Source organism: Hemiscyllium ocellatum, assembly GCF_020745735.1.
Source record: "Hemiscyllium ocellatum isolate sHemOce1 chromosome 27 unlocalized genomic scaffold, sHemOce1.pat.X.cur. SUPER_27_unloc_3, whole genome shotgun sequence".
In the NCBI taxonomy this organism is placed as follows: domain Eukaryota; kingdom Metazoa; phylum Chordata; class Chondrichthyes; order Orectolobiformes; family Hemiscylliidae; genus Hemiscyllium; species Hemiscyllium ocellatum.
Window position 1 is genome coordinate 1,643,200 of NW_026867498.1, and position 25,989 is coordinate 1,669,188.

General features: G+C 48.1%; 3 protein-coding genes across 5 annotated transcripts in view; 1 reads left to right on the forward strand and 2 right to left on the reverse strand.

Moving 5' to 3' along the window:
• Window positions 1-25,989, reverse strand: part of LOC132808066 (zinc finger protein 420-like) — a 238,857-nt gene that overhangs the window by 207,742 nt on the left and 5,126 nt on the right. The gene's annotated exons all lie outside the window — the stretch shown is intronic.
• The window catches only part of LOC132808005 (zinc finger protein 11-like), a 93,673-nt gene that overhangs the window by 44,637 nt on the left and 23,047 nt on the right, over window positions 1-25,989 (forward strand). Inside the window, exon 4 of the mRNA XM_060821894.1 lies at window positions 23,602-24,546. Within this exon, the coding sequence (XP_060677877.1) occupies window positions 23,602-24,546 (945 nt within the window). The remainder of the gene's footprint in view (window positions 1-23,601; window positions 24,547-25,989) is intronic.
• LOC132808036 (gastrula zinc finger protein XlCGF49.1-like) lies at window positions 4,346-13,936 on the reverse strand. 3 transcript variants are annotated; one of them, XM_060821943.1, is made up of 3 exons: window positions 13,841-13,936; window positions 11,207-11,440; window positions 4,346-6,245 (listed from the first exon to the last, which is right to left on the reverse strand). In XM_060821943.1, exon 3 carries the CDS (start codon window positions 5,836-5,838, stop codon window positions 5,077-5,079), a length of 762 nt encoding a protein of 253 aa, XP_060677926.1. In that variant the 5' UTR covers window positions 5,839-6,245; window positions 11,207-11,440; window positions 13,841-13,936; the 3' UTR covers window positions 4,346-5,076. The 3 variants fall into 3 exon arrangements, with proteins under 3 accessions (XP_060677926.1, XP_060677927.1, XP_060677928.1); XM_060821944.1 differs by lacking the exons at window positions 11,207-11,440; window positions 13,841-13,936 and adding an exon at window positions 10,516-10,571; XM_060821945.1 differs by lacking the exons at window positions 11,207-11,440; window positions 13,841-13,936 and adding an exon at window positions 10,511-10,531.

Consider the following 25,989-nt stretch of genomic DNA (forward strand, 5'->3'; position numbering starts at 1 on the left):
CCAGACACAGTGGTGGATGTAGGTACAGTAACAACGTTTAAAAGACATTTGGATAAGTACATGAATAGGAAAGGTTCAGAGGGATATGGGCCAAATACACACAGGTGGGACTAGTTCAGTTTGTGAACACAGTCAGCACGGTTTAGTTGGACTGAAGGGTCTGTTTCTGTGTTGTCTGACTCTGGAACTGTTCTAAACTGGGCTTAAAACCATTTTCTTGCCTTCCTCCATAAACATCCACTTCTTTCTTGTTCAAAGATCAGATTAACTCAGCCTTGAATTTATTCAAATGACCCCCTAACTGCAGGATGACATCGCCATTTCTGAACTCAATTCCTCTTACTAATTCCTGATGAAGGGCTTGTGCCTGAAACTTTGACTGTCCTACTGCTCGGATACACCTTGAATGAATCTACCGTCCCTACCTCTGCTGGCAATGCGTTCCAGGCACCTATCACCCTCTGAGTAATGTACTTTCTGTGTGCATCTCCAACATGATGTCCCAACTCCTGTACTCAGCATGTGAACAATGAAGGCAAGTGTGCTGAACACCTTCTTCACCCCCCCCCCCCACCGTCTCCCAGTGATGTAACTTCCAAGAACAATGAACCTGAACACCTCCAGGTCTCTGTTCTACAACATGACCCAGGGCCCTACCATTACCTGTTCAAGTCTTGCCCTCCTTTGTTTTAGCAAAATGCAACCCTCACTTATATCCATACCTCTCTCGTACACACACGCTCTCTCTCAGACATACACATACACCACCCCCTCAACACACACACCCTCTCGCAGGTTCATACTCCATCACAATCTCACTTTATCAAGCAGGCACACATGTAAATACACACTCACAGCGCACAATCTTATACACAAACTCACACACACACACTTCCCTGAAGGGAGTTTCCCCGAAACGTCAATTTTCCTGCTCCTCGGATGCTGCCTGACTTGCTGCAGCACCACACGCTCGATTCTAAACTTATTACCCTCTAGTTCTGGACTGCCCCATCCAAGGAAAATACCACGTCTATTTACCCTATCCATGTCCCTCATGATGATATAAAAGTGTATAAGGTCACTCCTCAGACTCTGGCAAGCTACGGAAAACAGTCCTAACCTGAACTTCTGTCTCTCCTCACCCGGGTCACCCAGACACATACCTGAGGTCGCAAAGTCTGCTCCCTCTCTGGATTCACTCCAGTTGCTACAAGTGAGCCTGCTCCGTCATTCATTAAGATCATGGCTGATCTATCCATCGTTTCATCTTCTCCTCCCTGCACTGTCACAAGGAACAGCACAAGGTTTAATCAAAACAGTGAGGGGTAAACAGCACAAGGATTAAAAAACACAGTGAGGGGTAAACAGCACAAGGATTAAACACACAGTGAGGGGTAAACAGCACAAGGATTAAAAACACAGTGAGGGGTAAACAGCACAAGGATTAAACACACAGTGAGGGGTAAACAGCACAAGCGCCAGTAAAAGCAGATGGAAAGTGAGTGTAAAATGTCACTATGACAGGACAGGCCCCACATTCCTTCCCCTCCGTCCCCCCCCACAACCTGCCTCACCTTTCACGTCCCGGGCCCAGTACCTTCCAGGTGGCCCCATAGTTGACACAGGGGCCGCCCCACGACCAGTAGAACTCCACCACCCAGGCGCCCGACGAGTTTAGATTAGAGTGTAGGTTAGGGAGAATTGGCTGTGCTAAGTTACCCATAGTGACCAGGGATGTACAGGCTAGGGTGGATTGGCCATGGGAAATACGGAGTAAGGGGTTGGGTATGGGTGGGATACTGTTCAGAGGGCCAGAATGAAATAGATGGGTTGAATGGCCCACTCCCACATTGTCGGAATTCGAGACCCTCCCCACAAAGAGGCATTTTATCTGCATCTATCCTGTCAAGCCCCTTTCAGAATTCTGCCGGTTTCAATAGAGGTATGCAGCCCAGAAACAGACACTTCGGTCCAATTCGTCCATGCCCACCAGGATTCCAAACTAAACCAGTCCCACTTGCCTGCATTTGGCTCATTTCCCTCTAAATCTTTCTATTCATGTACCCAGCCAAATGCTGTTTCAATGTTGTCACTGTACCTGCATCTACCACATCCTCAGCAAGTTCATTCCACATGTAAATCACCCTCTTTCAAATCGTTGCCCCTCCGCTTCCTTTTAAATCTCTTTCCTCATATTTAAAAAAAGTCCCCTAGTTTTGAGTTCCCCTACGCTAAGCAAGAGCCATTTTCTATTCACCTTCCCTCCACTCCTCATGATTTTATCAAACTCAATGAGGTCAACCCCCAACCTCCTGTGCTCCAGTGAATAAAGTCCCAGCCTCTCCTTATAACTCAAACCCTCCAGTCCTTACAACATCCTGGTAAATCTTTATTAAACCCTCACTAATCGTATTCTTCCTATTACAGGGCCACCAGAACTGTACTCAGTACTCTGAAAGTGGCCTCACCAACATCCTGTACAACCTCAACATGATGTCCCAACCCCTCTCCTCAGTGGTGTGAACAATGAAGGCAATGTTGCAAAATGCCACCTTAACCACTCTGTCTACCAGTGATGCAACTTGCAAAGAACTATGTACCTGAACACCGACTCCCCCCACCTCCATGTCTATCTGTTCTCTTACATGACTCATGGCCCAACCATTATCTGTTCAAGTCCTTGTTTTAGCAAAAATGCAACCCCTTGCTTTTATTAAGCTTCTCTCTCACACATACTCTATCTCTCAGACAGACAGATGGACACCCCTCAACACTCTCACACTCACAGCATCATACTCCATCACACTCTCACTTTCCCAAGCATGCACAACACACTTCTGTGCACACTCACAGACAAACTCACATGCACACACTCTCACTCTCACATGCACACACACACACACACAGTACTCTTTGGGGTGAAATTGTATTGGCAGAATTATATTTGCAGATACAGTCAATTTTGTTCAAAAGCACACAATCTGCAGGCAGTCAATCCATGTAATATTTTACAAATTCCGACTTTGGAAACAGAACCAGTCTGATTCAAGATTGGAATACTGACAGACTCAAATCTCACACCTTTAATGCATTGTCTGAGCGGAGATGCCTTTTTTTTATATAAAACCTTAAGTCATCTCAAGAACATTGTTACATATTAATGAACCAAAGCCCACACCCATTCTAAGAGATGAAGAATATCTAAGTTTGTTCAATATATTCTATCAGTTGCATGACACTGATCTTTTGATATAAGTTCTGTGTCTTATGATGCTGTTCCATGAGGCTTATGTGTTGATGAAGCAAGATGGTACAGATGAGGCAATAGAGAATTACAGATCAGCTAGGAAGGATTTAAAGAGAGAGTTAAGAAGAGCAAAGAGAGGACACGAACAGTCTTAGGCAAATAGAATAAAGGAGAACCCTAAAGCTTCCCATAGGCATGTGAGGAATAAAAGGATGATTAGGGTAGGAATAGGGCCAGTCAAAGACAGAAGCAGGAAGTGGAGTGTGGACACTGTAGAGATCGGAGAGGTGCTAAATGAACATTTCTCATCGGTGTTCACTCAGGAAAAGAATGAGGTACGAGATATTAGACTCGATAGGATCGAGGTTAGTTACACACAGGTGTTATCAATTCGAGAAGGAGTGAAAGTAGACAAGTCCCTGGGCTGGATGGGATTTATCCGAGGATTCTCTGGGAAGCTAGGGAGGAGATAGCAGAGCCTTTGGCTTTGATATTTGAGTCGTCATTGTCCTCAGGTACTAAACCTGTAGACAAGAGGATTGCAAATGTTGTGCCCTTATTCAATAGAGGGTATAACTACAAATTGAGGAGTGATAGATTTAAGACAGATGTCAGAGGCAAGGTCTTTACACAGAGAGTGGTAAGGGTGTGGAATGCCCTACCTGCTAAGGTAGTCAACTCAGCCACGTTAGGGAGATTTAAACAATCCTTAGATAAGTGCATGGATGATTTTGGGATAGTGTAGGGGGACGAGCTGAGAATAGTTCACAGGTCGGCGCAACATCGAAGGCCGAAGGGCCTGTTCTGTGCTGGATTGTTCTATGTTCTAAACTTAGTGCAGGAGGCTGAAAGAAATGAGCAGCTTTAAAACAAAAACCTCTTGGAGCTCAAAGCTTTCAATGAGAGTCTGAGCCCGGTGGTAAGTTCAGGTAACCTTTATTGCAACCCAACTTCGTTACAGCTTCAGATCCCCCCAGCAAAAAGGCAGAGAAAAAGTAGTTGCTTTTTGAACAGCTCAAGGTGAAAGTGCACACACCACACCTCCCCTGGCCCCATCCCCACCCCCCTCACTGTCTTTACTATTGGCCAGCACCAAGTTGTCCCTTTGTAATTGGATCCTTGGTACAGCCGTAACCCGGAGGAAGTATTGCCTCACTCAGCAATTTCAACCCATACCCTGTCTCCAGTTAAGTTTCTCCCCGCTCTTTTGCCAGTGGGGGGAGGGCAGTGTAGAGTCAACCAGACTGCTGTGGGTCTGGAGTCACGTGTAGGCCAGACCGGGTAAAGGATGCAGCTGGAACAACTGAGTGAATCCTCTCCCACAATAGCAGTTCCCTTCCCTAACAAGGGAGAGAGGGAATCAGATGGGGGCTTTCTCCCCCTACCACCCCCTCCCTGAAACGGTCTCATCGTTAGATTCCAAACTCCACATTTCTGACCGAATACCAATTCTGCCATCTGTTGTGGCGGGATTCAAACCCGGGAGTCCCCGGAACTGGGTTGATATTCCAATCGATAATGGCACTCGGCCGTCACTCCTTCAATCCCCCTGCGATGGCACGTGAACTCGCTGATGCTTCCGCAGGTGGGAGGAGCAGGTGAAGCCCTTCCCGCACTGAGAGCAGATGTACGGCCTCTCCCCGGTGTGGATCCGCTGGTGGGTCAGCAGGGCGGAGGAAGTGCTGAAGGCCTTCCCACTTCCGGGGCAGCTCAAGGGCCTCTCCCTGGTGTGGACACGCTGGTGCCTCAGCAGGGTGGAGACCTGGGTAAAGGCCTTCCCGCACTGAGAGCAGGTGTGCGGTCTCTCCCCCGCGTGGACCCACGGTGGGTCAGCAGGTGGGAGGAGCAAGTGAAGCCCTTCCCGCACTGAGAGCAGGTGAACGGACTCTCCCCGTGTGGATCCGCTGGTGTCTCCGCAGGTTGGAGGAGCAGGTGAGGCCCTTCCCGCACTGAGGGCAGGTGTACGGTCTCTCCCCCGTGTGGACACGCTGGTGTCTCCGCAGGTTGGAGGAGCAGATGAAGCCCTTCCCACACTGAGAGCAGGTGAACGGCCTCTCCCCGGTGTGGACGTGACGGTGACTCCGCAGGGTGGTGGAATCGCTGAAGGCCTTCCTACACTCAGGGCAGCTGAAGGGCCTTTCCCCGGTGTGGACAAGCTGGTGCCTCAGCAGGATGGAGGCCTGGGTAAAGGCCTTTCCGCACTCTGGGCAGCTGAAGGGCCTCTCCCCCGTGTGGACCCGCTGGTGGGTCAGGAGGTTGGAGGAACAGGTGAAGCCCTTCCCACACTGAGAGCAGGTGAATGGCCTCTCCCCCGTGTGGACATGCTGGTGGGTCAGCAGGGCGGAGGAATTGCTGAAGGCCTTCCCGCACTCAGGGCAACTGAAGAGCCTCTCCCCCATGTGGCCCCGCTGGTGGGCCAGCAGGTGGGAGGAATACCTGAAGGCCTCCCCGCAGTCAGTGCAGGGGAATGGCCTCTCCCCGGTGTGACTGCGCCGATGAATCTCCAGGGCAGACAGGAAACGGAAGCCTTTCCCACAGTCCCCACACTTCCACGGTTTCTTCACGCGGCAGGATTCCTCAGATTTCTCCATGGCCACAGCTTCAGGTGCACACAAACACGTGTAGAACCCCTCCCTGCCGTGAAATCCCCTTCCCAGGCCGTATAACTGTTTCAGGCTCCACACACAGTGCGCTCCAACAGTGGGGTCTCTCGTCCAGTCCCACTGATGCTGAAAATGTCCTCAAACAGGAACCAAAAAGCGTTGATCCCTCTCACAGAAATCACAGTCAAAAACAGCTGCTGTCCCGATGGATTGAGTGACTGTCAGACATTGACATCAAAGTGAGGACTGCTGACGCTGGACAGTCAGTCGAAACATTTGGCACTGGAAAAGCACAGCAGATCAGGCAGCATCCGAGGAGCAGGAGAGTCAATGTTGCGGGCATAAGCCCTTTATCCGTTGATTTTGAAACTTCAGTCTTCAGATTTTCAAATACTCTGCAAAAAGAGATTACAAAAGTCATCACTATCAGTGCAGGGTAGAAATTCAGAACAAGCAATTCTACTTTCTGTGGAATATTCATTTGCTGTTCCACAAAATTGAAAGCACCATCCCACTCTCCCTTCCCCTCTGTTCTCACTCCGCTCTAACTAATTCCCCTGAAGGTGCTGATTCAGGATCTTACAGGGACAGAAAAGGCAAAAACATAAATACTGACATCTCTCTGAATTTTGGATGCCTCCACCTGAAAGTTAATATCTTTCACAACACTGGGATCCTGCTGAGAGTGAGCAGGTCTGATTTTGGGAAGCAAAACAAAGTGCCAATTCAGGGTGAACCTGCAATGCAGCTTCTTGAGGAAGGACCAGACACAAAATGGTTAACGACTCCGGGAAGGTGGGAGCAAAATGAGACATCAAGGCATTAACACCGACACACTTCAGTCAAACTCTTCTGCTCCCAGTCAGGGCAAAACATGCCCTGAAAGTCCAGCCTTCACAACCACACTTCTGCTTTCACTGAAGACAATTAGAATCACACAGCACGGAAACAGACCCTTTGGCCCAACCTGCCCAGATATCTGAAATTAATCTAGTCACGTTTGCCATAACTTGGCCCCTATATGGGCCAGGTGCTGGCAGCTGGGACTAAATTGGGTTGGCTATCTTGTCAGCAAGGACGAGTTGGACCGAAGGGTCTGTTTCTGTGCTGTACATCTCGATGACTCCAGTTGCATTTGCCATCATCTGGCCCTGACCCATTTGAACCCTTCATATTCAGATGCCCGTCCAGGAGCGTTTTGACATATCATCGTACCAGCACCCACCACTTCCTCTGGCAGCTCACGCCATCGCTCAAGCGACGCCACGTTGAAAGTGTCTGGTCTAGTGCGCCAGATGACATCAGGATAATCTCAGATCGTTCCAGATCGCATCGATACTCAGTCAGTGGCTTTCCCGATCAGGATGTTGTACGTGATCATACAGGTCAGTGGGTAGGTGATCCCCCACCTCTTAGTTCAAGTATCTCTACGAGAACTCCCTTGCTGGAGGGTCCCTTGGAGACACTTCAACTGGACTTCATTGAGTTGTAGAAATGAGTTGAGTTGCTGTAAATATGTTTTGCTTATTGTTGATGTCTTTTCTAAGTGGATTGAAGCCGACCCTCCTCCTAACGCGACTGCTGAGTCTGTGGTGAAAAATTTGTTTAAGGAAATAATTCCTTCAGTATACCTGCGTGCATTAGCTCAGACAATGGACCACACTTTGTAGGTAATATTAACGGAGAACTCTGTTCCCAGCTTTGTATTTGTCGGCAACTGCTCATCCTCAGGCGGCCGGCCTTGGTGAATGTTTTAACCAGAGTCAAGACTAAACTTGCCAAATTAATGGCTGAGTCTGGCCTCTCCTGGTTATGCTAATCCCTGTGGCCTCATTCCAGATGGGATCCATGTCTGTGGGCAAGATACGACTGTCTTCAGCTGAGAATCTCTCTGGTCACCCTCTCCGTACCCCTTGGAACGATTCGGCTCCCTTCTCAGTCCACCTCCACCACATGACCGAAGAAATGGTTGGTTATGTTCTTGCTTTAACTAGTGTTATGCGTGCCTATCACTCCCAGGGGTGTGCGGCCTGCAGCGATGTTCCCTCCCTTTCAGCCTCGTCACGGGTAGAGCCTGGTTCGTTGGTGCTCGTCAAGACCTGGACTTGCAGAGGTCTCCAACCTCGCTGGGATGGCCCCTTCCAGGTTTTACTTCCCATCCCTACGGTGGTCAAAGTCGCTGGGCGCTCAGCTTGGGTCCAACTGCACCATTGTAAATTGATTGACCGCACCAATCAAAAGTGGGGAAGAGGAGGAGAGAATACTGGAATCCCAACAAAAGGAGTGGACCCTGTCCAGTTGGGTTTTTGAATTTTGCTGTTGTTCTAATGTTAATCTTATTACAGATATTTGAACTAAGAGGAGGGACATGGGGGGGGGGAGGGGGGGGATCGCCTATCTCCTCACCTTTCTGATCACATACAACATCCTGATGGGGAAAGCCACTAAGTATGGATGTGACCAGGAATGATCAGAGATTATCCACCACCCATGCTAAGGAGATGTCGTCCAGTGCACCGGACCAGACGCCTTTGACGTGTGGGACGTGATGAAGATTGATTATTGCAATGGACTCTTACATCAGAAAGACCAGATGGTCCATCTGGACAGTAGAAATCAGTGGGAGTTACCATGTCGTTACCATGGTTTTTTGATTTTACCTGCAGACGCAAGCCTAGTGAGGATAAAAATGGTCAACCCCGTTATTATGGTAAATATTTTAAGGATGCCTGGGAACACCATCCCTTTTTGCAGTACGGGCCGACTCGAGAAAAGGGAAGCTTGATAGGGGAAACTCCACAATCCGCAAACAACTTATTTATACAGGCCCACAGAACGCTCTTCACCCCAGAGGCAGGAGTATGTTACTCCTCTCTATCAGGAGATGACTTACTTGCCCCGTCCCCAGTCCCTGATTCCATACTATTCGTCAGTCTTCCTGCTGCCGACCCTGCGAAGTGAAATATCACGTTCCAATACCTCCGGTCTGTGTGTACAAACAGCTGGAGTAACACTGGCTGGGGTACAGCAGGCCTTATGCGGTACATGAACCTGGAACGGAACCCTTCCCTTGTGCATTTATAGGCCTTTTCTCTTTTCAGAATCTGATATTGTCACCAAGACCATGTACAATAGAGCTAAGGGAGAGCCCAATGGGAACAGCATTCTGAGGACCATTGTCTCCTATACAGTGCGGGTGCTCGAGTCACTTGGCCCATTTTTTACAGCGCTCAAGCGAATCCTCTTGCAAAACATCGACCCTTTGCTCCTGTATATCTGACCAGACCCCCTGCTGTAACATTTCAGTAACCTATTTTGACAAACTCTCCCTAATCTACCCCAAATCAGACTATTATTTCTTCAGCTGAGGTAAAGCTACCAATTTCCTTGTCATGGATGGCAAAGATGTCCCTCATAACATCAATATCGGAGCCCTTGTTCCCACAACAGTACCTTGTCCTGGTCAGTGGACAAGTCGATGGAACCTCCATCTGAGGAGAATGCAGCGGTCGGTCTCAGCCAACTTTACTCCGACTGGAAGGATCCCAATGGACTGGGTGACAATACAGGACACCCAATAGGCTGGGGAATCCAGAATACCGAGGTTGGAAGGATCGGCAGGGGTGACAAGTCAAAAGAACCGCAATTCCCTCATTTGTGGCCTGACCATTCGAGAAAATAAAGAGGCTCTGGAACAGAGTAACCTGGGATTATCAGAGCTGTGTCTTTACTCTATGCAGAATCGGTATGGCCTAGACAATATACTCGCCCAGGAGGGTGAGGTCTGCACCACTGTCCAAGATAAATGCACTATGGGCATTCCCGATCTAACTGGCAATATTACTAAGATACAAGAAGAGATCCAGGTATTCCTTGACAGAATGACTGAAGGGACCAGTTGGGGAAACTGCAGGTCGGGCTGATGGTACAATTGACATATCAATTTAGATATTTATGTTTGTCGGTATTGGTATTGTTAGGTATTTAATTGCTCGGCTTATGAGGTCCCTTAGAGATATAGATTTGCCCCAGAAGATGCTCCTTTTGCGATCCGATGGCTCACCCACGTGTCGATGGCGATGATAAATATGACCAGATGAGCTGCGAAGATGGTGGTGCCGCTCTACAGGATGTTGATGGCTGGACCACCTTGAAGGGCATTCGTTTGGACTAGCCTTCTCTTTCAGTGATCGCGGTGCAATCAAAGGGAGGAATGAGGGTGTGGGCATCTGGCTGATAAAGTCTACAGCCTTAAAACTTGTCATTAAACATTTAGACTAAAAGGTAATGCTGAATTATTGAATACATTTACTGCACTAGAAAATAAACAGGCAAGAAGGCTCAGAAAGAGGAGAGAACTTAAAGATAGGGACACCTGGGCTCACCAAGTGATAACAGGATGCTGTAAGGCAATTAAGAAGGTTTGCCTCAGCATCGGTGAATCTGTGTGAACAGGACACCAAGTGATAACATTCACAGCCGTTCCCTTGTGAGACCATTTTAGTGCTGAGGCTGTTGAATCCCGTAGAAAATTAACTCTTAGTGTTTATCTGCAATGGATTGTAATGAATGGCATTTTGGGACTTTATGATGATATTGAGTAGCCATTACTGGTTATTAAATACAAACTCTGTAAAAGGAAATACTGATAAAGTTTGACCTTACTTGCTGCAGCCGAGACTCCAGCGGAGGCAATAGGCCGCGGGCACACTTCCGTCTTCGGAACGGCCTCGACCCCGCCCCCTCCGACGCCAATGCGACACGTAAACCCCGCCCCTTCCGAACGCAGCTCGTAAACCCCGCCCCTTCCGAAGGCAGCCCGTAAACCCCGCCCCTTCCGAACAAATCTCCTAATACCCGCCCCTTCCGAACGCTGACAGTAAACCCCGCCCTTTCCGGACGCAGCACGTAAAACCTCGCCCCTTTCGAACGCAACTCGTAAACCCTGCCCCTTCGAGACAAAGACCCGGCTCTTGGAACCACACCCCGTCGCGCACGAAAACCCACCCCTTTCCTTGGTCCCCGCGCGAATCAAAACCATGCCCCCTACCCTCACGAGCAACCGCGCGGCTCCAGGCTCAACGCGCCGCATCGCCCGCTGAGCCTCGTCCCGCCCACTAGCGCGCGACCCTCTCCCGAGACACGCCCCGCCCATGAGCACCGCCCTCCCGCTAAAACAGGCCCCCAGGCTAAACCCCGCCCCTCCTGGTAAACCCCGCCCCCCAGGTGTATTTGGAAGCACTAGCTTCTGCAGCGCTGCTCCTTCTGCGGGGAGCTGTGCTGCAGGATCATAAGACACAGAATTAATAGCAAAAGATCACAGCGTCATGCAACCGACGCAATATTTGGAACAAACCTGGATCGCTGCTGAGTCCTTTTCCCATTGTTCGGATAGCGTAAGAATGGATGGACGGCTGTTCACAGCGCACACGCCAAAGACGAACTGAATGAGATCACGCGGGGCCCAAGAGCTTTTCTGTTCGTACCTTGAATTTCGTATGTACATTGAAGCAAAATTTTCGTACAATCCTGTTCGTAAACCGATTTGTACGTGAACGGGTTTGTTCGTATGTCGAGGCGCTACTGTGCTCTGTAAAAAGAGATTACAAAGGTCATTAGTGCAGGGTAGAAATTCAGAACAAGCAATTCTACTTTCTGTGGAATATTCTTTTCTTTTGTTATTCCACAAAATTGAAAGCACATCCCACTCTCCCTCCCCCTCTGTTCTCACTCGGCTCGAACTAATTCCCCTGAAGGTGCTGATTCAGGATCTTACGGGACAGAAAAGCAAAAACATCAAGACTGCCGTGTCTCTGAACTTTGGATACCTCCGCCTGAAAGCTAATATCTTTCACAATACTGGGATACTGCTGAGAGTGAGCAGGTCTGATTTTGGGAAGCAAAAAGAAAGTGTCAATTCAGGGTGAACCTGCCACGCAGCTTCTTGAGGAAGGACCAGAGACAAAATAGTTAACGGCCCCAGGAAGGTGGGAGCAAAATGAGACGTCAAGGCATTAACATTGAAAGTAGAGAGAAAGTCAACCTCCTGACTCTGGCAAACGCCAGAGTTATAGAGATACATAGCACAGAAGCAGACCCTTCTGTCCAACACAATTGTACTGACCAGATATCCTAAATTAATCTAGTCCCATTTGCTGGCATGTGGCCCATAGCTGGGATCATCCCCACCCCCTGTCCTGAGACCTTGATGCCTCCAAGCTGACCCTCGAAGGTTTCGTTTGTCCTCCATTCTTTCCCAGTTGTCTTCTGTAGGTTTTGAAAACTTTCCCAATCCTCTGAGTATAGGATTTGGGAAGTTATGTTGTGGCTGTACAGGACATTGGTTAGGCCACATTTGGAATATTGTGTGCAATTCTGGTTTCCTTACTATCAGTAAGATGTTGTGAAACTTGAAAGGGTTCAGAAAAATTTACAAGGATGTTGCCAGGGTTGGAGGATTTGTTCTATTTGGAGGCTAGGGCTGTTTTCCCTGGAGCGTTGGAGACTAAGGAGTAACCTTTATAGAGGTTTACAAAATTATGAAGGGCATGAATAGGATAAATAGCCAAGGTCTTTTCCCAGGAGGGGGTGGGTCCAGAACTAGACGGCATAGGTTTAGGGTGAGGGTCGAAAGATACAGAAGAGATCTGAGGAGCAACCTTTTCACACCGAGGGTGGTACATGTTTGGAATGAGCTGTCAGAGGTGGAGGTTAGTACAATTGCAATATTTAAAAGGCATCTGGATGGGTATATGAATGGGAAGGATTTTGAGGGATGTGGGCCAGGTGCTGACAGGTGGGACCAGATTGTTGGTCCCACCATGGATGAGTTGGACCAAAGGGTCTGTTTCCATGTTGTATATCTCTATGACAGGTTGGACTAAAGGGTCTGTTTCTGTGCTGTATGACTCTGGAACCATTTTATACTGGTCTTAAACCATGTTCTCGCCTTCCCCCACAAACATCCACTTCTTTGTTCAAAAATCAGATGAACTCAGCATTGAATATACTCAATGACACCCTAACTGCAGGAAGACATCCCACTTGTGAACTCAATTCCTCTTGCTAATATAACGCTTGCCTTGCCGATTGCTTCCTACATCTGTCTGACAACTGGCAGTGACTGGAGTAGGAGGACACTGAGGCCTCTTTGCCCATCCACACATCAGTCTAGATGAAGGGCTCGTGCCCAAAACGTCAACACACCTGTTCCTATGATGCTGCCTAACCTACCGTGCTCTTCCAGTACCACAATGTTTGACCCTGATCTTCAGCATCTGCAGTTCTCACTTTCTCCACATTCAAATACATCTCCATTTAAACAATGCACCTCCTTTCTGTTTTTCTTTGCCACAGCCAAAGCTATAATTTCATATTGTGGTCCTGTGTTTGCCAATTGTGGTCCTCTCTATATCGGGGAGAGCGAGCGCAAACTTGGGGAACGGTTCACTGAGCATCACAGCTGGGTCCACAGAGCCGACAAGACCTCCCAGTCACCACCCATTACAATTCCCTTTTCTGACATGACCATCTTTGGCCTCCTCCATTGCCACAACGAACCTAACTGCAAATTGGAGGGACCACACCTCATCTTCCAGGCAGCCTACAGCCTGAAGGACTCAACGTTGAGTTTTCCAATTTCAAAAAAACCTCCCTCCTTGTTCTTTGCCAGCAACCACATGCATTCCTCCCATTGACCAACCAGGTCGTAGCCTCTACCTGTCTTGACCTATCTCCACTTCACTCCCACCCCCTTTATGTGCAGCTTCTCCAGCCAGCCCCAGCCCCAGCCCCGAGGAAGGGTTACACCTGAAACGTCGACTTCTCCACCTCCTGTCTATTTTGCAAATTGAGACACAGACCTGGACCAGCGTTTCCAGAGTCTGTCCCCTTCTGGATTCACTCTCTTTTCTTTCAGTTGCTGCAAGTCAACAACTGAACCCCAGAATGAAAAAGACATGGAATGGGAGCAAAATAGTGCCGTACTCACAGATCTGGGACAGAGGAAGGAATGTGCAGTCTGGGTAAAGCTCTGTCTTTATTCAGAGAGAGAGGATCAGGAGCTGCAGCTTGAGAAGCTCATGGTCCGACTTCCGCATTCAGACAATGGGCTGACTCTGATTGACAGAAGGACCAGGCTCCTTCCGGTCCTCCAAGGTTGCCTATTGGTCCATCAAAAGAAGGTTTCGCGCCTTTTTTGCGTACAGCGATGAGCATGCTCAGTGTTTTGCTGACACTGGTAAGCATGCGCACTGCGTTGCTGACACTGGCAAACATGCGCAGTATGCTCTATGGGGATGTTGGTGTTCCTGACAGATTTTAAGTGTCCAAATGCTAACGGGGGAAAAAAAGAGAGCCACAATTTTTTTTTCCTGCGGCTCGATATTTGATTTCTTTTGCATTTTGTCTGGCTGCTCAACTTTTGTATGTCGTTTCCCCTTGTTGTGGGGGCAAGGCACCGAGACCAGAACTGGAGGGCATAGGTTTAGGGTGAGAGGGGAAAGATTTCTGAGGGTACTAAGGGGCAATCCTTTCACACAGAGGGTGGTATGTGGATGGAATGAACTGTCAGATGACGTGGTGGGGGCTGGTACAATTACATCATCTGGATGGGGATATGAATAGGAAAGATTCAGAGGGATAAGAGGCGACATGCTGGCATCTGGTCGACATAGACTGAAGGGTTTGTTTCTGTGCTCTACAGCTCTGTGACTCTATTTTTAGATAGTATGGAAAATAAAGAGCATGAAAGCATGGGAAGTGTTAGAGCATGGAGACCATTTCCAGTTCATAGAGTCATAGAGAGATGTACAGCATGGAAACACACCCTTCGGTCCAACCCGCCCATGCCGACCAGATATCCCAACCCAATCTAGTCTCACTTGCCAGCACCCAGCCCATATCCCTCCAAACCCTTCGTATTCATATACCCATCCAAATGCCTCTTAAATGTTGCAATTGTACCAGCCTCCACCACTTCCTCTGGCAGCTCATTCCATACATGTACCACTCTCTGCATGAAAATGTTGCCCCTTAGGTCTCTTTAATATTTTTCCCCTCTCACCCTAAACCTATGCCCTCTAGTTCTGGACTCCCCAGGGAAAAGACTTTGCCTATTTATCCTATCCATGACCCTCATAATTTTGTAAACCTCTATAAGGTCACCCCCACCACCCCTCCAAGTCTCTGACGCACCAGGGAATCAGCCCCAGCCTGTCCCAATAGCTCAAATCCACCAACACTGGCAACATCCTTGTAAATCTTTTCCGAACCCTTTCACGTTTCACAACATCTTTCCGATAGGAAGGAGACCAGAATTGCATGCAATATTCCAACAGTGGCCTAACCAATGTCCTGTACAACCGCAACATGACCTCCCAACTACTGTACTCAATACTCTGACCAATAAAGGAAAGCATACCAAACGTCTTCTTCACTATCTTATCTACCTGTGACTCCACTTTCAAGGAGCTATGAACCTGCACTCCAAGGTCTCTTTGTTCAGCTACACTCCCTAGGACCTCACCATCAAGTGTATAAGTCCTGCTAAGATTTGCTTTCACAAAATGCAGCACCTCACATTTATCTGAATTAAACTCCATCTGCCACTTCTCAGCCCATTGACCCATCTGGTCCAGATCCTGTTGTAATCTGAGGTAACTCTCTTCGCTGTCCACTACAGTTGCAAAGGATAGTGGAACACTCTTACACCAATTTGCAGAGTAAGGTTGAGGCTGAAAGGTCACTATGGCAAGATGAGATAACACCGTTAGTAAAGTTAGCCTCATCTGCTAACTATCATTATTGGGACAATAAATATTTGGGACATGACATTAAATATCTAATTGTTAGTGAGTAGAGTCAGCCTGCTTGAAACTACTGACAATAAATATCTAATCATGACATTAGGAAAATATTAAGTAGGGTCTAGAATGAAAGACTGTTGTTGCAAAAGCTGACATTAAATCTCTAACCGAGACATTGGAATAACATGAAGTAGAATGTACAACTAAAGAGATAATGGGAACTAACATCACAGGCTTATTGTGTAGCTAGACTGAGGTACGTTGATAAATATAGTTGGACATGCTGATAAGCTAACACAAACATGATTAAAAAAAAGATATTTTAAAACCACAGACCCTGAGGTTTGTGGGCATTCGAGAATCTGCTTTTCGAGTGTCACGGTCTTTTTGTTTGCAAATAAACGACCTACTTCTTGAAGAACTCTCTGCGTCTCCTGGTCGTTCTCTACATTTTATCCACGACAACAGTCGGAACCAATTTCATGGTACGAGGAGAGAAAGACTCGCGGGGGGGGGGGGGGGGGCAAAGGGTGGGGTGAGAGAAAGACTGGGGGGGACAGAGGGTGGGGTGAATTTTAACTTCGTACACCCCAGTCCAACACCGGCATCTCCAAATCGGGGACGTAGTTCTTTGAAAGTTGCATCATTGCTGGACAGGGTGGTGAAGGAGGCGTTTGGCACACTTGCCTTCATTGTTCACACCGTTCAGTGTAGGAATTGGGACATCACATTGAGGTTGTACAGGATATTGGTGAGACCACGTGTAGAGTACTGAGTACACTTCTGGTCGCCCTATCGACGACCACAAGTTGACTGGTGACCTTATTTCGATTTATAAAGTCATGGGGCGTGTAGGAAAGGTAAATATCACAAGGGGGAAGAAAGGGTGGATCTCCCCTTTTTTTACTTCTCTTGGCACTTGGACACAAATTCTGTCAGTAACAGCAGCATCACCAGAGAGCATACTGCGCGTGCTCCTCGCCGCACGCATCGCGACTTTCTTTTGGTGGACCAATCGGAAGCCCTGGAGGACCGGAAGGATATAGGTCCTCCTGCCAATCAGAGCCTTCCTGTTGTCTGAATGCAGAAGCTGGAACACGAGCTTCGGAAGGTGCTGCTCCTCTCTCTGAATGAAGATTGAGTTTGTTCCAGACTGCAACCTCCTTACTCCGCCAGTACACCGCTCTCTTCTCAACTCCTTTTTCATTTTTTTTTCATTCTGGGCTTCAATTTTTGACTTGCACCAACCGAACGGAAAGGGAAATGAATCCACGAAGTGGACAGAATCTGGAAAAGGTTTTCATAAACAGAGAGTGGTTCATGTATGGAATGAATGTCCAGAGGAAATGGTGGATGCACGTACAGATGCAACCTTTAAAAGACGTTTGGATAAGTACATGAATCGGGAAGGTGCGGGGGGATATGGGCCAAACATTGGCAAGTGGCACTGAAACATAGTCAGCATGGAATAGTAGGGCTGAAGGGTCCGTTTCTGTGCTGTCTAACTAACTGTTCTGTCGTGGTCTTAAAACTTTCTTGCCTTCCACAATAAACGTGGTTATTGTACCTGCATCCAACACATAAACCACTGTCAACAAAAAAAAATCACCTCATCTACACAACATAAAAATCCACACTCTGTTGTTCAAAAAAGAGATGATATATTGCCAAATGAGACCAGGTTAATTTAGGATATTTGGTCAGCATGGACGTGTTTGGTTGGAGGGTCTGTTTCTGTGCTGTTATCCTGGAATTGTCTCTGGTGAATGCAGAAGTCTGGTTGGACTTTCAGAGCAGCTTTCCAAGATGGGTTGCCCTTACTGGAAGCAAAAGAAGTCACAATGAAGTATTTCGTTTGTGAGACAGCAACTGAGTGAGTGAGTACATCTGGGAGTTTGGTGGAAAGTGGGAATTTATTGCACGGTGGGGATGAAGCCCTACCCTACCCTACCCAGGATGAGACCAGGCCTTGAGTTGAGGAGAGTAGATTTAGGACAGAGATGAGGAGGGACTGCTTTTCCCAGAGAGTAGTCAATCCATGGAATTCCCTGCCCAAGGAAGCAGTAGAGGCATCTTCATTAAGAATATTCAAAACACAGTTGGATGGGTATTTGCATGGTATGGGAATTAAGGGTAATTGGGACAATGCATGGAGGAGGATCTCAGATGACGCATATATCAGCCATGATCATAATGAATGGTGGAGCAGGTTCGATGGGCCAAATGGCCAACTACTACTTCTTTTACTATGAAACTCTAACCCTGCATTTCCCATGGCTACCCCACCTAACCTTCACATGCCTGTACATTATGGACAATTTAGCATGACCAATCCAAATCAAGGCCGGTGAGCAATGTAGTGATGTGGAAAATGAACATCAGAGAACGATAGAAAGGGACAAGGTGAGTAAATGTACCAGCAATCAAAACCGGATTCTGAAGATCACAAAACTTGAAACTAAAAACGATGTTTCTGAATGTGTGGTGCATTGTAACAAAATTGACTGCACACATTGAAGAGAATAATTATGATCTGAGACTCCTTACAGAGGCATGGCTTCAGGATGACAAGGATTGCATCCTGAATATCAAGGTGATAGTCAAATGGGAAGCGAGGCTTGGCGCTGCTCATCAAAGCACTGATCACAGGGAAGTCTAGTGTTAGCTTGGATTCAGGTCCTGATTTCTCTGTCCTCTGATGTCCCTGTACCCACAGAGTAAGATATTGGTCTGTTCTGCTCTGCTGGATTTCTGCTGAAGCTTTGACCCCCCCACCCCTACACCTTCTGGAACAATAAAACATTCAGTCAATTAAGACCCAAGCCACAATCCCCAGCCTGTCAACCATCCAGACACACAGTGTAGTCCTAGCTGGGACTTATGATTTATAACAGCTATGATTTATAAAAATATTTACGCCAGCAGAATTAAAGCATCCGTTATCAAATAGACATCGGGATATACAGCACGCAATAGACTTTACTCTGTCTCATTCACACACATAAACACGTACATCCATGGGAGTGAATTTGTATTTGCAGAATTATATTTGCAGATACATTCTATTTTTCTCAAAATATGCACACCCTGCAGGCTGTTTAATCAGTTTGACCTATACTGATAACTTCAGGGATTTCTGAACTTGGACAGCAAAGACCCTTTGTTCCTCAGCACTCTGTAGGGATCTACTATTTATTACTTCCTTCCTTCTCTTATTAAATTTCGCAGAATGCCTGGAGATTAAATTCCATAGTTCTGCCCCATTTACGAGCTGATAGATATCAGAGTGTATCCAGAGACCATCCTTTTCCCTAGGAACAATACAACCTTTCCAGCGTTTATTCCTGGACAGAGGAGGCAGTGTTTTCTCCAGCTGAGCAGTGTGTTTGTTAGCATGTCCAACTATATTAATCAAAAGTTCCTCACGCTAGCTACACAATAAACCAGTGATTTTAGTTCCCATTATCTCTTTATTTGTGCCCTCACAGTTTTTCCTACATTCTACTTAATGTTATTCTAATGTCACAGTTGGAGATTTAATGTCAGCTTTTGCAACAACGGTCTTGCATTCCAGACCCTACTTAATATTTTCCTAATGTAATGATTAGATATTTATTATCAATAGTCTCAAGCAGGCTGACTCTACTCATTATTAATCAGATATTTGATGTCATGTCCCAAATATTTATTGTTCCCGTCCTGTCAATCATATTTAGCAGGTGAGGCTAACTTTACTGAATGTTATCTCATCTTGCCATAGTGACCTTTCAGCCTCAACCTTACTCTGCTAATTGGTGTAAGAGCTTTCCACTATCCTTTGCAACAAATTGGCAGTAGTCTCCATGTTCTAACCCTTCCCATGCTTTCATGCTCTTTATTTTCCATACTATCTAAAGATAGACTCAGAGTTGTAGAGCACAGAAACAGACCCTGCGGTCCACGCTGACCAGATGTCCCAATTAATCTAGTGATCCATTTGTCAGCATGTCACCCCTTACCCCTCTGAATCTTTCCTATCCATATCCGCATTCAGATGCATTTTAAATACTGTAATTGCACCAGCCTCCACCACTTCCTCTGGCAGCTCATTCCATACACATACCACCCTCTGTGCGAAAGGATTGCCCCTTAGGACCCTCAGAAATCTTTCCCCTCTCACCCTAAACCTATGCCCTCCAGTTCTGGTCTCGGTGCCTTGCCCCCACAACAAGGGGAAACGACATACAAAAGTTGAGCAGCCAGACAAAATGCAAAAGGAATAAAATATCGAGATAAAGGCAAAACAAATTGTGGCTCTATCTTTTCACCCCGTTGGCATTTGGACACTTAAAATCTGTCAGGAACACCAACATCCCCAGAGAGCATACTGCGAATGTTTGCTGGTGTCAGCAACGCAGTGCGCATGCAGTCTAGTATCAGCAAAACACTGAGCATGCTCATCGCTGGACGCAAAAAAGGCGCGAGACCTTTTTTTGGTTGGCCAATAGGCAATGTTGGAGGACTGGAAGGAGTCTGGTCCTCCTGCCAATCAGAGTCAGCCCATTGTCTGAATGCGGAAGTTGGACCATGAACTTCTCAAGCTGCAGCTCCTGATCCTCTCTCTCTGAATAAAGATAGAGCTTTACCCAGACTGCACATTCCTTCCTCTGTCCCAGATCTGAGAGTCAGGCACTCTCTTATCTCGCCCCCTTTTCCATTTCTTTTTCATTCTGTAGTTCAGTTGTTGACTTGCAGCAACTGAAAGGAAAGAGTGAATTCGGCAGGGACAGACTCCGGAAACGTTGATCCAGGTCTGTATCTCAATTGGCAAAATAGTTAGGCAGGAGGCATCAGATGGTGGAGAAGTCGACGAATCGGTTGTAACCCTTCTTCAGGGCTGGGGCTGGGTGCAGAAGCTGCAGAGAAAAGGGGGTGGGGATGAAGTGGGAAAAGGTCAAGACAGTTAGAGGGTACGACCTGGTTGGTCAATCGGAGGAATGAATCTTGTTGGTGGCAGGGAGGAGGGCGGGGATGGGAATGGAGTCAGGGAATGGAGAGGGAGGATTTTTGAAATTGGAAAACTCAACGTTGAGTCCTTCGGGCTGCAGGCTGCCCGGAAGATGAGGTGTTGTCCCTCCAATTTGCGGTTAGATTGGTTGTGGCAATGGAGGAGGCCAAAGATGGTCATGTCAGAAAGTGGGTGGGAAGGAAATTGGAATGGGTGGTTACTGAGAGGTGTGGTCGCCCTCTGCGGGCACAGCTGCCATGCTCAGCGAATCGTTCCCCAAGTTTGCACTCGCTCTCCGATATAGAGAAGATCGCAATGGCAAATGCAGTACCACAATATGAAGTTATAGCCTTGGCTGTGGAAAAAAAACGCAGAAAGGAGGTGCATTGTTTAAATGGAGATGTATTTGAATGTGGAGAAAGTGAGAACTGCAGATGCTGGAGATCAGGCTCAAACATTGTGGTACTGGAAGAGCACGGGAGGTTAGGCAGCATCCGAGGAGCAGGAGAGTTAACGTTTTGGACATGAGCCCTTTATCAGGAATGATGTGTGGATGGACAAAGAGGCCTCAGCATCCTTCTACACCAGTCACTGTCATTTGTCAGACAGGTGTAGCAAGCAATCAGCAAGGCAAGTGGTATATTAGCAAGAGGAGAAAGTGAGGACTGCAGATGCTGAAGATCAGAGCTGAAAATGTGTTGCTGGAAAAGCGCAGCAGGTCAGGCAGCATCCAAGGATCAGGAGATTCCACGTTTCGGGCATGAGCCCTTCTTCAGGAATGAGGAAAGTGTGCCAAGCAGGCTAAGATAAAAGGAAGGGAGGAGGGACTTGGGGGAGGGGCGTTGGAAATGCGATAGGTGGAAGGATGTTAAGGTGAAGGTGATAGGCCGGAGTGGGAGAGGGGGTCGGGGTGGAGAGGTCAGGAAGAAGATTGCAGGTTGGGAAGGTGGTGCTGAGTTCGAGGGTTGGGACTCAGACAAGGTGGGGGGAGGGAAAATGAGAAAACTGGGGCTCAAGGGCGGAGGAGCGGTAAGTGGTCCAACTAGTCATGGAGATGTACAGCTTAGAAATAGACCCTTCGGTTCAACCTGTTAATGCCAACCAGATATCCCAACCCAATCTCATCCCAACTGCCAGCATTTGGCCCATATCCCTTCAAACCCTTCCTATTCATACACCTGTCCAGATGTCTTTTAAATGTTGCAATTGTACTGGCCTCCACCATTTCCTCTGGCAGCTCATTCCATACACGTAATACCCTCTGTGTGAAAAGGTTTCACCTCAGATCTCATTTGTATCTATTCCCCTCACTCTAAACATATGCCCTCTAGTTCTGGACTCTTTTCTCCCCGACCCCCTCCCCTGGATAAGGCTTTGTCTATTTATCCTATCCATGCCCTTCATGATTTTATAGGTTACTCGTTAGCCTCCAACGCTGAGGGGAAACAGCCCTCGCCTCCCTATCGATCACATCCTCCAACCCTGGCAACATCCTTGTAAATTTTTTCTGAACACTTTGATGTTTCACAACATCTTACCGATACTAAGGAAACCAGAATTGCACACAATATTCCAAATGTGGCCTAACCAATGTCCTGTACAGCCACAACATAACTTCCCAAATCCTATACTCAGAGGATTGGGGAACTTTTCAAAACCTACAAAAGACAACTGGGAAAGAATGGAGGGACAAACCGAACCTTTGAGGGTCAGCTTGGAGGCATCAAGGTCTCAGGACAGGGTGGGGATGATCCCAGCTATGGGCCACATACCAGCAAATGGGACTAGATTGATTTAGGATATCTGGTCAGTACAGGCGTGTTGGACAGAAGGGTCTGTTTCTGTGCTGTACATCTCTATGTCTCTGGCTTTCCACTAACTTTTGCCACGTCAATAGGTTCACTTTCTCTCTAATGTCGGCGTTAATGCCTTGACGTCTCATTTTGCTCCCACCTTCCTGGGGACATTAACCATCTTGTGGCTGGTCCTTGCTCAAGAAGCTGCGAGGCAGGTTCACCCTGAATTGGCACACTTTTTTTTTTGCTTCCCAAAATCAGACCTGCTCACTCTCAGCAGGACCCCAGTGTTGGGAAAGATATTAACTTTCAGGTGGAGGTATCAAAAGTTCAGAGAGATGTCAGTCTTGACATTTTTGCTTTTTCTGTCCCTGTAAGATCCTGAATTAGCACCTTCAGGGGAATTAGTTAGAGCGGAGTGAGAACAGAGGGGGAGGGAGAGTGGGATGTGCTTTAAATTTTGTGGGATAACAAAAGAAAAGAATGTTCTGCAAAAAGTAGAATTGCTTGTTCAGAATTTCTACCCTGCACTGACAATGATGACTTTTGTAATCTATTCTGACAGAATTTTTGAAGATTTGAAGAGGGAAGTTTTAAAATCAACAGATGAAGGGCTTAAAACCGAAACATTGACCCTCCTGCTCCTCGGATGCTGCCTGACTCCCCTGTGACTTTCCAGCGCCACATTTTTCGACTGACTCTCCAGCATCTCCGGTCCTCACTTTGATGTCAATGTCTAACAGTCACTCAGTCCACTGGGGCCAGCAAAGATTTTCGCCGTGATTTCTGAGAGAGGAATCAAAGCTTTTTGGTTCCTGTCTGAGTATGTTTTCAGCATCAGTGGGACTGGACGAGACACCCCACTGTTGCAGTGCACTGTGTGTGGAGCGTGAAACAGCTTAAAAAAGGCCTGGGAAGGGGATTTCACGGCAGGGAGGGGCTCTACACGTGTTTGTGTGCAGCTGAAGCTTTGGCCATGGAGAAACCTGAGGAATCCCGCCCTGTGGAGAAACCGTGGAAGTGTGGGGACTGTGGGAAAGGCTTCCGTGTCCCGTCTGCCCTGGAGACTCATCGGCGCAGTCACACCGGGGAGAGGCCATTCCCTTGCACCGACTGTGGGAAGGCCTTCAGACATTCCTCCCACCTGCTGGCCCACCAGCAGGACCACACGGGGGAAAGGCCCTTCAGCTGCCCCGAGTGCGGGAAGGCCTTCGTGTTTTTCTCCGCCCTGTTGGCCCATCAGCGGGTCCACACAGGAGAGAGGCCGTTCAGCTGCCCAGAGTGCGGGCAGGCTTTTACCAACAACTCCACCCTGCTGAGGCACCAGCGGATCCACACGGGGGAAAGGCCCTTCAGCTGCCCTGAGTGTGGGAAGGCCTTCAGCTATTCCTCCACCCTGCGGAGCCACCGGCGTGTCCACACCGGGGAGAGGCCCTTCAGCTGCCCAGAGTGTGGGAAGGCTTTTACCAACAACTCCACCCTGATGAGGCACCAGCAGATCCACACTGGGGAGAGGCCGTACATCTGCTCTCAGTGCGGGAAGGCCTTCAGCAATTCCTACACTCTGCTGACCCACCAGCGTGTCCACACGGGGGAGAGGCCGTTCACCTGCTCTCAGTGTGGGAAGGGCTTCACCTGCTCCTCCCACCTGCGGAGCCACCAGCGGGTCCACACGGGGGAGAGGCCCTTCAGCTGCCCCGAGTGCGAGAAGGCTTTTACCAACAACTCCACCCTGCTGACCCACCAGCGTGTCCACACCGGGGAGAGGCCGTTCACCTGCTCAAAGTGCGGGAAGGGCTTCACCTGCTCCTCCATCCTGCGGAGCCACCAGCGGGTCCACACCGGGGAGAGGCCCTTCAGCTGCCCCGAGTGCGGGAAGGCCTTCAGCACATCCTCCTCCCTTCTGAAGCACCAGCGGGTCCACACCGAGGAGAGGCCTTACATCTGCTCTCAGTGTGGGAAGGGCTTCAGGTCTTCCTCCAACCTGCTGACCCACCGGAGGGTCCACACCGGGGAGAGACCTTACACGTGCTTTCACTGTGGGAAGGGTTTCACCCGCCGCTCCCACCTGCGGAGCCACCAGCGAGTTCACGTGCCATCGCAGAGGGATTGAAGGAGTGACGGGCGAGTCCCATTATCGATTGGACTATCAACCCGGTTCCGGGGACTCCCAGGTTTGAATCCCGCCACGACAGATGGCAGACTTGGTATTCGGTCAGAAATGTGGAATTCGGAATCTAACGAGACCATTTCAGGGAGGAGGTGGTGCAAGGGAGAAAGCCCCCATCTGATTCCCTCTCTCCCTTGTTAGGGAAGGGAACCCCCATTGTGGGAAAGGATACACTCAAGTCGTTCCAGCTGCATCCTTTACCCGGTCTGGCCTACACGTGACTCCAGACCCACAGCAGTCTGGTTGACTCTACACTGCCCCTTCCTGGTAAAGGAGCGGGGAGAAACTTACTTGGAGACAGGGTATGGGTTGAAATTGCTGAGTGAGGCAATACTTCCTCCGGGTTACGGCTGTGCCAAGGATCCAATTACAAAGGGACAACTTGGTGCTGGCCAATAGTAAAGACAGTGAGGGGGGTGGGGAGGGGGCCAGGGGAGGTGTGGTGTGTGCACTTTCACCTTGAGCTGTTCGAAAAGCAACTACTTTTTCTCTGCCTTTTTGCTGGGGGGATCTGAAGCTGTAACAAAGTTGGGTTGCAATAAAGGTTACCTGAAATTACCACCGGGCTCAGACTCTCATTGAAAGCTTTGAGCTCCAAGAGGTTTTTGTTTTAAAGCTGCTCATTTATTTCAGCCTCATGCACTAAGTTTAGAACATAGAACAATCCAGCGCAGAACAGGCCCTTCGACCTTCGATGTTGTGCCGACCTGTGAACTATTCTCAGCTCATTCCCCGACACTATCCTAAAATCATCCATGCACTTATCTAAGGATTGTTTAAATCTCCCTAATGTGGCTGAGTTGACTACCTTAGCAGGTAGGGCTTTCCATGCCCTTACCACTCTCTGTGTCAAGAACTTGCCTCTGACATCTGTCTTAAATCTATCACTCCTCAATTTGTAGTTATGCCCTCTCGTACATGCTAACGTCATCATCCTAGGAAAATGTCTTTCTCGGTCTAAACTTTCTCATCCTCTGATCATCTTTTATGTCCCTATCAAATCCCCCCTGAGCCGCCGCCTTTCCAATGAGAAAAGACCCAAGTCTCTCAGCCTTTCCTCATAAGACCTTCCCTCCAGTCCAGGCAACATCCGGTAAATCTCCTCTGCACCTTTTCCAATGTTTCCACATCCTTTCTATGATGGGGCGACCAGAACTGTACACAATATTCCAAGTATGGCTGCACCAGTGTTTTGTATAGTTGCAGCATGATATTGCGGTTCTGGAACTCAATCCCTCTCCCAATGAAAGCTAACACACCGTGTGCCTTCTAAACAGCACTGTACACCTGGGTTGCAACTTTCATGGATTTATGCACATTATTAAGATCCCTCCGCACATCCACAATACCAAGAATCTTTCCATTGACCAACTACTCTGC